We start from the raw sequence: 15,970 nt of genomic DNA on the forward strand, positions 1-15,970 counted from the left end.
GTTACCAAACCAAGTTTGAAATGTGCAATAATTTATTGTTTTAGATTAACTTGATAATGTAAAAAAATTTGCATTGTCAGCATTCAAAGAAAATAAACTCAATACTGAATTGTTAAAAGCATGAAAAGTCAAATTGAGAACAAATAATTCAAATTAGTCAATCTGATAAGATATACCAGTCAAAGTGCAAGACCAAATGGGATTCTTCCAAATCTTTGGCAGTACTAAATTCTTCAAAAAAAAAACTACATTGGCCAACCAAAGTAGGACCAAAGAAAAAATTCCTATATGACTGATTGCATGCCTTAGTTGAAAGTTGAAACTCAAACTATAAATCAGTCCAACAAAATCCAAAATCCAAATACCCTTTTCTTTCTTCTTGTAGAAATGCATTTGAATTGATTAGAAAAGGAAGATCAAATAAAGGGAAATTGAATAATCAACAAGAAGAAAATTGAATGTTATGGCTTGCTTTTTTCCATTTAATAACAGAAACTTGGACACAAGTTTTTTCATATTCAGGCCAACAATAGTGATTGTAGATGATGTTGTGGAAGCTCTCAAGAATTTCTCTTTTTGTACAGAAAGTCTTGGCTGTGTTCATAGTGCCATTTTTAGAAGTATTCATGGCAATATGGTATGTCTTCAATTCTTACGTCTGTTCCTTTAACCCCCCCCCCCCCCCCCCCCCAACTTCCCTTACTTTGTGGGCTTTAGGTCATTTGTAGACAAACACCATAATTGTGTTTGTTATATAGTTTTTACTCAAAACTTTGATTTTTTTTAAGTTTTTGGAATACTTGGAAAAAGGATTGGAGTTTCAATTTTTTTTTTTTCCTTCAAAATTTTGGAAATAAAATGGTTTGACATGAATCAAGTGTTTTTAATCGTTTTGGTCAAGATGTTTTTCAAAAGAAACAGAAGAACAACGGCAGACTCAGAAATTTAAATAAGGTGATTGCAGCAAATACAAGAATGCTATGCCTTTAATTAGGGGATTAATAATGCAAGAATGTGAGCAAATTACTAAGCTTTCCTTATGTCAACAATGTGTATATGTGCATAAAGCTTCCCCCCCCCCCCCGGGAGGTAGAGGCAAGGAAGAGGAGTATATAGGTATATTATGTAATCTTGTTTTCTAGCTTATATGAATTTGATATGTAATTTATACTATCTTTTTTTGGAGAACAGATGGTATGGTATGGAGCATGGATAAAGAGATCTAGTGAGAATAAGGACTTACTTGATGCTCTTGTAAGTTAGATAATACAACGATGCTTCTACTTCTTTATTATTTTTTTAGCTTAATTAGGTTATCATATCAGGCTTGATATAAAAAGTTACTTACTATTATATATAAATTTTGCTTAATGATGTATAATTTATATGCTATCAATTCATATAACTTATAACTCCAATGCAAAAACTTTTCCGTTTAAATATGAAGTACTTTCCCTCTTGCCATTTTCTCATCTTTTTATCTTTTTATGCCAATCAAACAAGAGGGAGCCTTGACTTGACGTACTTGGTAAAATTACTGCCATTTGACCTCCGGTTCGAGCCTGGAAATAGTCTTTTGCAGAAATATAGAGTAAGGTTGCGTATAATAGACCCTCGTGGTCTGGCCCTTCCTCGAACGCGGGAGCTTAGTGCAATGGGCAGCACTTTTAAACAAGAGATCGAGGAAAATAGTGAAAGTTATAATCTTTGTGTATTACTTAAAGGTTCTTTTATCCTTGCTACATAGTTTCTAACATTCCTCCATTTTTCTTTTCATTATTAGCTCTCAATGCTGACAAATGTATCAAGCATGGCAATCCTAATGGAACATGGGTTCTATGATGCATATGCTGGAGAATCAAAGGATCATTCCCCGGCCGCGAAGTTCTACACAGGGGACATAGTTTCCATGAACTCCGCGGCCTCTTCTTCCCATCATCATGACATGCCAATCGAACATTTTTCATACACGTGCTTAGCCATATTCAAGGACCGGTTCCAGAAGATGGATGGCGCGGTTGCTGGAGTTTGCTTAAAGTGTCAAACCATACCAAAGGTTGCTGCCATTTTCGTGTGGAAATCGTTGCAATGCTGCTACAATTACATCTTGAATCAAGATTCTAGGAGTGTTCTTCCTTATTTTGATGGATTTTCACTTGATTTGAAGTATGATGTTTTTAAGGTTGTTTATGTAAGTGGGGATGGTGCCTTAAACTTTCACTTTTACCCTCCACATAAGATGTTGGAGGGTAAAGAAGGGCTGCATAATAATGTTACTCAAGAACTGAATAGAGTTGCAGAATAGAAACTTAAGCTTAGGGTTCTGTTATAAGTACTACATAACTATTTAGTTTATTATTGGGCATATGGACATGCATTCAGTTTTGGTATGTAATTGATTAAGTATATTACGAAATGATTAAGCATTTAAATAAACCGCTAGCTTATGCTTTTTATCTTGATTTGGTCAAAATTTTGGGAAACTAATTGTTCTTATGTTTCAATAATTCAAAAGGCTCATTTTGAATACTTTGGGTGTTTTGCTAAGTTTTTGAAAGAAAAATTATTTTTATACAGCGGAAAAGAAGCTGAAAAGATAGTGTCTTCTTGTAAACAGAATAAAAAGCAAAAACTATTATTAGATTATAAAATGTTAGTTAACATTCTCTTAAATTGACTAAGTATATAAGTGAAATGTTTGAAATATTCTATGTGAGAATGAGCACTAAGATTTTTGCTTACCTATAATGATTGATATGATCTTTTCTTATATAATGCAAGATAATAATTTTCTAAAATAGGAGTAAAAGGGAAGTAAATGGCATTAGGACATTTTAGAGGAAGTGTCACCAATTTCTCAAAGTCTTTGGGCTTTTCTGGATTTGGCCCAAGACAATAGGTCGGAATCATGTGGGGTTTCCTTTTCTTTTCCTTTCTAAAATTTCTTTAATGAGCTTTATACGGCTGGAGTTCGGATTAATTGGACCTCAATATAAATACAGAATACCTACTGAAAACAAAATGTTCTTTTCTTTTCCTTATTTTCCTACTTTTCGAGTAAAGGGTTCACTTCCTTCTCCTTTTCTTTTTTGGGAAACTTACACAAATGTTCCAAATAAGTCTCAACTTACCAACCTCTAGCCATTAGTCATAAACTTACCAAAACTAGTCAAGTACTTATAAAAATTGAAAAAAATAAATATATAAGGTTCTTTCTCTTAAAGAATCACATGCAAAAATCACATTCCATATTTTTAAGCATGATTAACAACATTAGATGCAAGACGAAAAGGAAATTTGATGAATGAGGTACCAAATAACGTGATGAAATACAAAAAAATATATATACAATATTCTAAAAATCTAAGCAAAAAAAGAACTTTTTCAATGGGTATAATTGAAATTCATTGAAAACATATAGATAAGTCAATATACAAAATTTGAGGAAGATTGGAGGTGATTTAGACTGATTTTGTATAAAGATTCGTAATTAAATCGAGTTCAAAAAATCCTTTTGCGACACATGTATCACGCATGTATCTCACACACAGATGTACGTGGATATACATGTGATACACAATTGATACATATGTCGTACACAAATGATACACAATGTGATACCCATAGAGGCCTTTTCGTATATATACCATATATGAAACTATATTACCAAATATGTTTATAGTTTGTTTATTACCCTTCATGCTAATAGTATTTCTACCTAATATATACAATGCATTAAATAAGGAATAATTGTAGCTTTATGATTCCTTATTTTGCGCGCTAAAAGGGGGAATTAAATATTTTCCAGATCTTCCCCAACGCAAATCACGCACATTCCATAATTATCGTCGTCTTCACTCTGATCATCCACAACGCAGAACAAGATTTTTCATACTCTGTTTTTACGATACACTCTGTTTCCAGAAATTCTCTCTACATCTCTCTCTATTTCTCAATCGCAAATTCCAGTAATACAAAGCAAATGAAAAGAGAGCAGTAATTCCACCATTGACAGCCATTAAAAAGCTTGTAAGCTTTGAATTCAAATTTGGGTTTTCAAAAATCATTATTTGTTCGGATTGGGTGTTGTTGAAAATAATCGGGAATATGGTTTGGAGTTTATATCTCAATTTTTAGGGGTTTTGGTGAAGATTAGACTTGGTTTTGACTGAATTTCAGATTGAAACTCGAAGAAGAAGAAGACATATTGTAGAAATTGTAGAAAATTGTAGATAAATTGTAGACGGTTGTTTATTTATTTATTTATCTTTTATTCATTTACCTATTGTATGAAAGTTGAACAACATTGTATAAAAATTGTATTAAAGTGGATGATTTAGTACTGTTTTGGACAAAAATATGTATAAAAAATGTGAAACATACATTTCATGGGAAGCATGTCGATTCCAAATATGTACCCAGTTTGTAGATATTTTGTAGATAAATTGTAGATTATTTGTATTCTGATTGTAGATGTTTTATTTTATGTTTTCACAAATAAAAAAAGCTAAAACTTCTACAAATTTTCTAAAAAACGCAATTCAAAAATCTCAATTAAACTACAATTGAATGGGAAAATGGGATATTAAAATTCAATATACTCAGTTTGTATATATTTTGTAGATGAATTGTAGATTATTTGTATGCTGATTGTAGATGCATTATTTTCTGTTTTCACAAATCCAAAATGACTAAAACTTCTACAAAATCTTCTGCAAAAAAACGCAATTATGTCGAAAATACCAATTAAGCTATAATTGAATGGGAATTGGGATATTAAAATTCAATGTACCTAGTTTGTAGATATTTTGTAGATAAATTGTAGATTATTTGTATTCTGATTGTAGATGCTTTGTTTTCTGTTTTCACAAATCAAAAACGACTAAAACTTCTACAAATCTTCTGCAAAAAACAGTCTACAATTTATCTACAATTTATCTACAATTGTTGTAATATAATGTATGTCATGTCTTCTTCTTCTTCTTCTTCTTCTTCTTTGAGTTTCAATCTGAAATTCAACCAAAACCAAGTCTAAATCTTCACCAAAACCCCTCAAAATTGAGATATAAACTCCAAAACATATTCCCAATTATTTACAACAACACACCAATCAAAACAAATAATGATTTTTGAAAACCCAAATTTGAATTCAAAGCTTCAAAGCTTTTTAATGGCTGTCAATGGTGGAATTGTTGCTCTCTTGTCTCTTTGAAGGTTTGTTCTTCTTCATTGAGAAAATTTGAAGTTGAAGGTAAATGTGTGTATGAACTTTGAAGATTTGACTTCAATTGTGACTGGTTTTAGAAGAAAAAGGCTTGAAATTGGACGTTAATGGAAGGGTGTTACATATGTTTCTCTGGTTTTAGCAGAGAGATTAATGGGTTTGAAACGTGGGTGTGGGGAGATACGTGGGTGAGGGTGTGGGTTTGGGAGAGAGAAACGTGGGGGGGGGGGGAGGATTTGGAGGAATATACGGTAGCGTTAATTAAGGAGTGATATACGGTACATTAATTGTACAGTTAAAACACATTATGATATAGAATTGGTAATTAGGTATACTAAATGTAATAAAATCAAACCTTAAACATTGAGGGTAATATAGTTTCCTATATGGAATAGGAATGTAAAAATTTCATACACATATCATTTTTTTCATGTTCAGTTTTTACTTCGAATTTTCAATTCAAGCCACCTCAAAACTTCACTAAATCATCCCAACACTGAGATTCAAGCTCATTAAGATGTACCCAATCTATTCTAATAACAACACTCAAAAGAAAGCAAAAATTTGACTTTTTTGCTACAAATAGCTAATTGGCTAATATTAGTAATATTTTATGAATTGGCCAATTTTTGTAATGAGCTACTTATAAATGTACATAGTTGGTAGGTTCCCTTCTTTTTACTTATATCTTATTTGGCCAAGCTTATTTTTTGCCAAAAGTATTTTTTCCTCAAAGTTAAGATGTTTGACCAAGTTTTTAATAATAAAAAATAATACTTTTGAGTAAAAACAGTTTTTTCATAACACTAATTGTTGCTCAATAATATTTTTCAAAATGATTAACCATTCATTTGGTGGGAACTCCCACTGGTTTTGGGCTTAAACGCGACAACAATTTCATGATGTGTTCCGTACCGAAATCTGGAAAACTATGCCTAAATTACCCATTTAGCTATGGATTTAAATTATCTCAACTACTAATGTTTTGAATTTTTAATACGATTAGTACAATTTAAGTGGCTGTAAAAAACTATTTGTCTTATTTTTTAAATTATTTATTATTAGTGCATAGAAATTAAACTCGCTAAGAATTGGTCTAAATAAGTCACTGGCGACCAAAAACTGAAGCTACAATCAATGATAGCTTTATGTCTTCAAGAATATTTAAACAGTTAGGATGTCATAATTCAATTTATAAGATCAAGAATTTGAATTTTAGTCATTTTCTAAACTAATATTATATGGTCGAATCTCTTCTATTTCCATAAGAAAAAAATGAAGAAAATCATTAACAACATTAGAGTTCTCCTTTTTCTCTTCTGCTTTTAAAGCTAAATGTCATTTGTGGGTAAAATGCTCTTTTTTTTATTTCTGGTTTAATCAATTAGTGTCTAAAATTTATTGGCCTGAATAATCCAAATACGTGTCACGCATTAAAGAAAGTAAAGTGCTCCTTACAGATACGTGTCACGCATTAAAGAAAGTAAAGTGCTCCTTACAGAAGATTTTTATTCACAATATTCAAACTCAAAACCTCTTGAAAAGTGCGCAAGAATTTGTAAATCATTAATAAAGGATAAAAAGCAGGACGATGCATAAAGTATTTCATAATCATATAGGGTCCAGAAAAAGCTCGCACCTCAAGAGATCGGAGTATGATGTAGGCAACCTAGTATAATGCAAGCAATAACTATTTTCACGACTTTAACTTGTGACATATAGGTCTTACGAAGACAACTTTATTATTATTCCAAATCTGTTCTTCATAGTAGTCTATTTTTGATAATTCGCCGACCATATCAATGTGTATATTATTTTCTTGTTTGTGGAAAATGCATTGAAAAGGAGACCTAAATTTAGCCAAACTTTCAAAGGTTGCTGGCCAAAAATGTGTCAAAATTAAGGACCCATCAAAGGAGAAAACACAAAAGCCTAGTTAGACATACATATTCCATTTAGTTAGACATATATATTCTATTCTGGTCAAACCACATGTTCATGAACACAAAAGACACCATTTTAGGCGGGCCCGATAAATTGTTAATTTTCAACCACCCCATCAATTTGGATCATTCTAAAATTCTTTTTGACTTGAGTGCTGGCTTACTTACTTATTTATTTATATCCTAGTTAAAGTTGAGACAGGGGCGGAGGTAGGGTGCAGGATGTGAGTTCGACCGAATTCAATAGTTTTTATCCGAACCATGTTTTTATCCTGGCTCTGCCTCTGAGTTGAGGTGCTAGACCAATCACAAGCTTTCCACTGAGAAGGGCTTTCTCTTGGGCAAAAAAGTAGCATTATTATAAATTTGTTTTTCTTGTATTAAAAAATATTCGTTTCGTTCTGTTTAACCTATTATTCACATAAGTCACGGATTAAGGAATCCTTGGAAAAATGTGGATGAAAGTAGAAGAAAAGAATGTAGTAATAGGTCAAATGTGCAATACTAGACTGGACAACTTTGTGACTACAAGTGAAAAAAAAACTTTTTAAAGATGAAAATGTCGGAACATATCAATAAGAATAGATAATAAGTAGTTTATTAAACTCTATGACCAACACATCCACTGTGGTTGATTTAATTCTAGACTAAAAATAACATTAGTGGTGTCTAATACATTTTCCTTTGCTATTCATTCGAGAAAGCTGATTTGTAATTAAGGGTGTTAAACGGGTTGGGTTGGACCGGTTCCGGATCGGCCCAGACCGGTATACCCGGAACCGGACCGGACCGGTAATAGGGGGCTGGGCTGGTTAGGGGGGTTTGGGGGGTTTGCGCGGTTCATCTGGCCCAAACGGGTAACCGGAACCGGTTAAACCCGGTAGAGTGAACAGTAACTCTTACCGGGTTAACCGGCCCGGACCGGTTCAAACGGCTAGTTTTTTTTTAAAAAAAAAAATTCTGACTTGGGGGCCCCACAGACCGTTGGCAACGGTCAGACCATGTTTTGGTCCGTTGGCCAACGGAAAAATTGCACAAAATAGCCTTTTTTTAAAAAAAAAAAAATTTAACCCTTTTTCAATTTACAAAACTAACCTTCTCTAAAACTATAAATACTCCCCCCCCTCTTCTTCATTTCTTCACTCATTACTCATCTCTCAATCTCAATTTCTCTCATTCTTTCATTCTCCAATTTGCAAGAATTCAAGTCTTCAATCTAATTTTATTTGGCTCTCTTTTCTTGAATTTAATTTATCGTGTTTTGTCATTCGGAATTTGAAGTTTGAATTTTGAACAATTCAAGTTCAGAATTGAAATACTTGCTTGACATTTGTTCGTGGTAACCTCGGGATTGTCTAATCAAGTGCTCAATTTATTGGCGAATTCGGTGCACTCCCTCCAACTCTTTCTCTTATTTACTATTTTAATTGCATATTTAATTTTAGCTTATACTTTAATTTTTACAATATGTTTAATGCTGCTAAAAGAGCGTGTAAAAGAGTTACTGGTAGGGGAAATAAAAAAAGAGATAGTCCTTCATCATCTGGTAGTAATAGTAATAACTCATTATCATTTACACATGTTTCTGAATCATCGCCTAATGATAATTTAGATATAGATTATGAACAATTACAAGAAGATTTTGGAATAGAAGATAATGAAATAGGAATGGAAGATGAGATACCAACTACACCTACTAGTGTTGGAGTTGGTAGTATTGGGGGTTGCTACAAGGGGTGGTGGTCGTGGCACTAGAAGTAGACCACTTGTGGCTCCGACTTCTAATCGTAGAAAAAGAAATAAGGTTTGAATTTTTTTTGAAATAATAGAAGGTACTGATAGAGTTAAATGCAAACTTTGTAAAGGTAATTTTAAACATTTGACTGGAGGAAATTTAGGGAGGACTGGGACGCTTAGTAGACATATGAGAACTGTGCATCCCATAGAATGGGGCGCTGATGGTTATGGAAATCAAACAACTCTTAACCCTACTACTGGAGGTCTAGTGAAATATGATAAAATGAAGGATCGTGAGGAGTTAGCAAAAATGATTGCTTTGGGTTGTCTACCTTTTCTTTTGCTTCTTCATCATATCTTATTATGTATATTCAAAGGATTTACAATCCTTTATTTAAAGGTATTCCTAGAAATACTTGTAGAGCTGATATATTTAGACTTCATGGACAATATCAAACATACATACGTTATTTGTTTAACCACCTTTCTTGTAGAGTTTCTCTAACTTCTGATATTGGCCATGCTGTTAATGGAAATGATTATTTGACAATTACATGTCATTGGATAGATGATACTACTTGTATGCAAAAACGTATTATCAGCTTTTAGATATGATGAAGATCAGAGTCATACTGCTACGTTTATAAGTAGTACTATTTGTGAAGTTGTTGAATTTTATAATCTCAAGCAAAAAGTATTGTGTATGTCTTTTGATAATGCTTCTAACAATAATGCCGCAATTTCAATATTAAAACTGCATTTGCAACCGCCTCTTGAGGAAATTTTTCATGTTAGGTGTGCATGTCATGTTTATAATTTAATTGTTAAAAGTGGCCTTGATTTATTTTCGACTGAGATTACTCATGTTAGAAGAGCAGTTGGTGTTATTCAAGGAAATAATAGACAATCTAGAATAAAAGAATTTAAGAATAAGTGTGTCAAGTATAACCTTAAACCCAGATTCATGCCAGACGAAATTGTTACTAGATGGAATTATACATATATATTTTTAAAATATTGCTACAAATATAGATTTCCAATAACTGAAGTTGCTAATGCGCATTGTACTGATCCAAACCGTATGCTAACAAATGGTACTTGGGAGGTCATTAATGATGTTGTTAAATTTTTACATAAATTTTATACAGCTACTGTTGAGTTTTCTGGAGTATATTACCCTACTGTTACTATGACTTTAGTACATATAGCTGACATTTCTTTTCTACTCTTTGATTAAGAAGAAAGAAAAATATAGGGATGTTGTTGAAAAAATGCAAGCAAAATTCAAAAAATATTTCTTTCCAATTCCTCCGATTTACTTAATTGGTGCTGTTTTAAATCCTTCTATTAAGAAGTCTGATTGTCACCAATTAATGAATGCTTTATATACTTATATGGAGATTGGACCAACTGAAACCCTAGATTTATATACTTGTATGAACAAGCTAAATGAATATTTACAACAATTATATAATTATTATGCAAATGTAATTGCTCTTAATGTAGGCAATGTTAATCCAACTATGCATTGTACCACTTCTGCTACTGTGGATGATGAAGAAGGCCTTGATAGTTTTAATATTTTTTTCTACATTTTCTAACACTCAAACCAGAAACAGGAACATTGATGAACTTCAATTCTACTTGCAGAAGTAAAAAGAGCCTCGCACAAAGGAATTTTCACCGTTGGGATGGTGGCATGAGAATGGAAAGCAATTTCCTGTTCTTTTTGCTATGGCTCGGGACGTGCTGAATGTACCAATTTCTACTGTTGCATCGGAGAGTGCATTTAGCCAAGCAAGACAACAACTTGGAGACACCCACCACTCATTGGGAAGCAATGCTTTGGAAGTTTTAGTATGTTTCAGAGATTGGATTAGATCGGAACGAAGAAATCAAGGACGTGAAGATGTTGATAGCCCAGAAGACGAGGAACTTGGAGATATATTAACACATGGAAACTCATCCGAATTTAACACTCCAGAAGAAGGTCAATCGGTTCATATTGATTATGATGAACTTACTAAGGCAATGCAAAACCTTTGAATTTACTATTTTACTTGTTGAAAAAAATGTAAACCTTTCAATTTGTAAGTTTGAAACTTTGAAATTTGAATTAAGAAATAAAAGTAGCACTTGCAATAAGTGTATTTTTTTCTCATCTTCCTTGTATTCTTTGTGTTAGTATTTTGTAATGCCCTTATTGCACTTATTACAATATTTATACAAAATTCCAAAAATAAAAATAAATTAAAATTACACTAAACTCGGCCCGGCCCTCTCAACCCGTAACCCGTACGGTTTAGTTTTTACCCGGTTGAACCCAAACTCGTTAAACCCGTTAAGAACAAACCCGGAACCGACCCGACCCGTAAGGGTCCTAAAAAGGGAGACCCGGTTAGCCCGTTAAACACCCATAATTGTAATGCTTTGTTCTGTCTTTCACTGTTAGAAAGGGAATAACGTCATGGAAAAAACATACTGACTAACATATTTCCATTCGTGGACCCATAAATGGGTCAGCGTGTTTCGGACTTTAGTTATTTCTGATATGCACGGGGCCACAATATTGCTGGTCTAACGAATCTAATAACTTTTGTATAAATTTTATATTATTATTATTATATATATTATTTAATTGTGAACTCAATAATTAAAAGAGTTATAGATTTAAAGTAAGTTAAAACCAATAAACTTCAAATTCAGATATCGCTTGTAATTTTGATCACAACTTCCCATCACAACCCCATAATTCTAAATGTGTGTGTGTCAAACGTTCTATTGTCCGGATCAAAGAGTCCTATCTTGTCACATGTGTGATCAATAATATGATTGTAAATTCTTGTACATATATTAGAATGGAGGCCACGCAGGGACCAAAATAACAAAAAAAAAATGCACATTTCGTAGCATGCCATTCATGGGGGAGTGGGGAACCATACTATTGTTAATTTTTACTAAATAGACTAAAATAAGTGTAAAAAAAAGTTACCAAAGTATATATAACGCCACTAATAGTGGCGCTATACAGTAACGTTAACTGAACCGTTACTGTATAGCGCCACTATTAGTGGCGTTATACTGAGAAACTTACATAGCGCCATTAATAGTGGCGCTATATGTCTTATATCTGAAGACATAGCGCCACTAATATTGGCGTTATACCCCTTAATACAAATCCCCCATCTTCTTCTTCTTCGTTCCATCTCCGTCTTCCACCTCTTTTCACTTCTGGTCCCCCCCCCACACACACACACCACCGATCTGGCCCAATTTTAAAAAAAAAAAAGAAAAAAAATTTGGGTCCCCCGTCACATAAAAGTTTAATATTTGAGGTCCCACTGTCGAGTAGAGCTTCGTGTTTTAGTGGATTCATTCTTCCGGAGTCAAAATTTCGATCTATCTACATTTCAAAAATTCTAAATCGAGGTATTTCGATTTATTTTAAGTTGAAACTTTTATAACAATGCATATTACTTGATTTGTATGTGTTCTATTTCGGTTTGTGTTTATTTTTTCCGAAACTAGCATGTTAAATTTTATCCGGATTTAATTTTAGTGTTGTATAAAAATATGTAAATTAGTCTAAAAATGTGTTTGTTAATATCCTCATGTATATTTATGTGTTTTTATGCCGTTTAGTTTAGATTATTTTTTAGCGTAGTAAAATGTATACTTTATTAGCGTAGTAAAACGTAGACCTTTTTAGCGTAGTAAAACGTAGACCCCTTTAGCGTAGTAAAATGTAGAGCCTTGTAGCATAGTATTGTGTAGTAATTGTTTAATTATATTATATTCTAGCACGAAACCCATATATATCTAATTATGGTGCCACTGGGCCACAGAAAATCTAGCACGAAACCCATAATTATAAATATATATATATATATATTTTACAATTTAGTTATTAAATAAATATGAATAAATATTATTTAAAAAACATAAAATTATGAATGATAGTTGGTACCACTGAGTTTTAGAAAATCTAGCACGAAACCCATAATTATAAAAATTATATATATATATATAATTGTTACAATTAAGTTATTAAAAAAATATGAATTTAAATTATTAAAAAAACATAAGATTATTAATGATAGTTTTGTACCACTGGGCAAGAAACCCATAAGTTTATATATAATTTTATACAATTAAGTTGTTAAAAAATATGAATTTAAATTATAAAAAACACACATAAATTTTAATGATAGTTATTAAAAATTGTGAATTTTCAGTTGACGACATGGATGCACCTATACATCCCGGCCCTCGGACGTCGGAGCTACTACCCCTACAGCCCCAGCATAGATCCGAGCATATATGGGGGGAGAGTTGCTTACGCAGACTTTTCGGGGGAGGAGAGTGGATTTATTGTGGGATTTTGACTCCTCCCCGCGTTCTACATCCCCGTGTGGTCCATCACTTGGAGGAAATGGGATTATATAGGATCATTAGCATTGGGCGGATACAGCTCGACTGTGCTTTGATCACGACGTTGATTGAGCGGTGGCGATCGGAGACGCACACTTTCCATCTGCCCATCGGCGAAGCCACCATCACACTCCAGGACGTCGAGATTTTATATGGCATGTCCACCGATGACTTGCCAGTTTTACTGCCTGGGAACATGAGATTTTTTAACCGGGCTGCATATATGGAGTTGCTGCACAGGCTCACGGGCTTCAGGTCCGAGGACCCAGATGTAGCAATTGGGAGTAGTCGTATGCAGTTGGTCCCTATTAGAGACCACTTGGTGCAGATCCACGATATTATCACCGACGACTCAGCGGAGGTGGATGTGGAGCAATATACGAGGCTGTTGTTGCTCCTTCTATTTGGGGGGGGGTCTTGTTCCCGAACACTTCGGGGAACCTAGTGAGCCTTCGTTTTCTGTATCATATTGCGGACTTTGATGATACAGTCAGCTACAGCTGGGGTGGTGTTGTCCTATCTTTTTTGTACAGGCAGATGTGCCGGGCATCCATGGGCACACAGAGAGACGTTTGTGGCTTTCTGCCACTTCTACAGGTGACAACTTATTCAAATAATTTGTCGTTTAGTTCCAATTCTACCTAGTTAGAGTTAATCTTTACGTCAACTTTCTGTTTTAGGTTTGGGTATGGGAGCGATTTCTGCAACTTCGGCCACCTCTACCACAACTACCAGATAATGTACATATTCCTGATCTCCCTCTAGCTTGTAGGTGGGTATTGCGTCGTAGACTTGCACGAGAGTATCATGGCCATCATAATCTCCCGTTCTGTAGGGATGTGTTGGATTTTCTGGAGGATGCACAGGTGAATATCTAACTAAACTTACCAATTTATTTTTAACTAGGTGTTGCGCAAACTAACAGTTGTGTTATTATTTGATAGTTCATCTGGACGCCGTACAGCGAAGAGCTGATAGGTACCCTGCCATCGTATTGCACGCACGGTCGCCATATTTGGAGGGCTTCCATCCCTCTCACGTGCCTCGATATTGTTGAGCATCATGCCTCAGAGCGAGTATTTCGTCAGTTTGGATTTCCGCAGTCTATACCGACTCAGCCTGCATGGGACCCTTTACATTATGAGAGGGATGATAGGATGAGAGTGGACGACACATTTATTGAGTGGCTGACAGCGCAGTTGGGTATTTGGGACAACCGAGGGGACTTGACCCCAGCGTCTGCCACCATCTGCATGCAACGCCCACTTTTCAGGATCATGTCGCATTAACCAACGATATGCTGCATCGTCTTCTTGCCTGATAGAATCCATATGCCTCCGGAATTTATGTTGTTGGTGGTCTATTGCTGCCATCCACATCAAATCATGTAGATCTTTTTTGGGATGTGCTTTCTTGAAATTGGCCTTAAAGTGCCTCACACAGTAACAGTGGTATGCATAAGGTTCTTGCCAGGCAGGAAGGTTCTCCACAGAACTTAATATACCCCGTGCCGATCAGATATTAGACAAATACATGAACGATGTTTGACAACGTGCTCTTTCAAGTGGTTCAAAAACATTTTCCACGTCTCTGTGCTTTCATTTGCACAAATAGCAAAGGCTAGAGGAAATATCTTTCCATTTGCATCCACAGCCACGGCTATCAATAGCTTGATATCGTACTTTCCATAGACATGAGTTCCGTCTATGGATATTACGGGCCGGCAATACGAAAAACCATCAATTGCTGGCTTAAACGCCCAAAACATGTAATTGAATATATATTCTGGTTTACCCGGACTCCGCTCAAGCTTCCATTCAATAACTGTTCCGGGGTTAAAGTGCTGCAGTGCAACCATGTAGCTAGGCAGATCTGCAAATGACTTATCCCAGTTACCATAGACTATTTCAAACGCTCTTTTGCGCCCAAGATATGCCTTTATTTTAGTAATTGTGTGGCCATATTCCTGGTAGACTGCTGTAATGCACTCTTTGATTTTATACCTGATGGACGCTTCGATGTGCGGAATAAGTACAAGAGATATCAAGTCAATATCCAAGTTGAAGTGATTCCCGTTGAAAGTGTCCATTTCGCATGTGTGGGTGGGAATGTATTTACCCACTTTCCACATACCTGTTTTCTTCTTCGACGCACGCAACATCCAATTACATGGCCAAAACCACCTGCGGCAAATAGCCTTGTATACCGTCGGACTTGACTCCGATACTTGCATTTCACGACACTGTTTAACATTGTGCATTTTACAAGCCCTGCTTACGCGTGCTTTATCAGGAAAAAGCATCCCCTTTGCAAGCACCGTTGGTCTAGACTCATCCCATATTGCTGTCCGGATTTCATCAAAATCCCGTGTGAGAGCTTCCACATCCGACACGGCTGGCAAGATTTCAATATAAGGAATCTCCCTTGAATGAAACGGCACTTCAGACTCGTTCACTTTTCGTCTATGAGGGGCTCTCTTCAAATCCGGTTCTTCCTCCTCGTCCTCTTCATCACCATCCTCACGAGCAAATGGTGTCTCATCTCCCGATTCATCGGCATTGTTATCGTAATCGCTGTTCTCTTCCTCACTCTGTTCATCTACCAGATCCTGATGTAATACGTTGTTTTCGGGCAA

General features: G+C 34.8%; 2 protein-coding genes across 2 annotated transcripts; both read left to right on the forward strand.

The window, feature by feature from the left end:
• Nucleotides 1-271: 271 nt before the first annotated feature.
• LOC104218562 (uncharacterized) lies at nt 272-2,434 on the forward strand. The gene is made up of 3 exons (XM_070165356.1): nt 272-637; nt 1,192-1,254; nt 1,784-2,434. The coding sequence occupies exons 1-3, from the start codon at nt 464-466 to the stop codon at nt 2,303-2,305; spliced, it is 759 nt and encodes a 252-aa protein (XP_070021457.1). The 5' UTR covers nt 272-463; the 3' UTR covers nt 2,306-2,434.
• A 10,902-nt stretch (nt 2,435-13,336) lies between these two features.
• Nucleotides 13,337-14,624, forward strand: LOC104243412 (serine/threonine-protein phosphatase 7 long form homolog). Its single transcript, XM_070163448.1, has 3 exons — nt 13,337-13,696; nt 14,016-14,201; nt 14,280-14,624. The coding sequence occupies exons 1-3, from the start codon at nt 13,337-13,339 to the stop codon at nt 14,622-14,624; spliced, it is 891 nt and encodes a 296-aa protein (XP_070019549.1).
• Nucleotides 14,625-15,970: the final 1,346 nt, after the last annotated feature.

The sequence above is a fragment of the Nicotiana sylvestris genome, chromosome 12, assembly GCF_000393655.2.
Source record: "Nicotiana sylvestris chromosome 12, ASM39365v2, whole genome shotgun sequence".
Classification (NCBI taxonomy): Eukaryota; Viridiplantae; Streptophyta; class Magnoliopsida; order Solanales; family Solanaceae; genus Nicotiana; species Nicotiana sylvestris.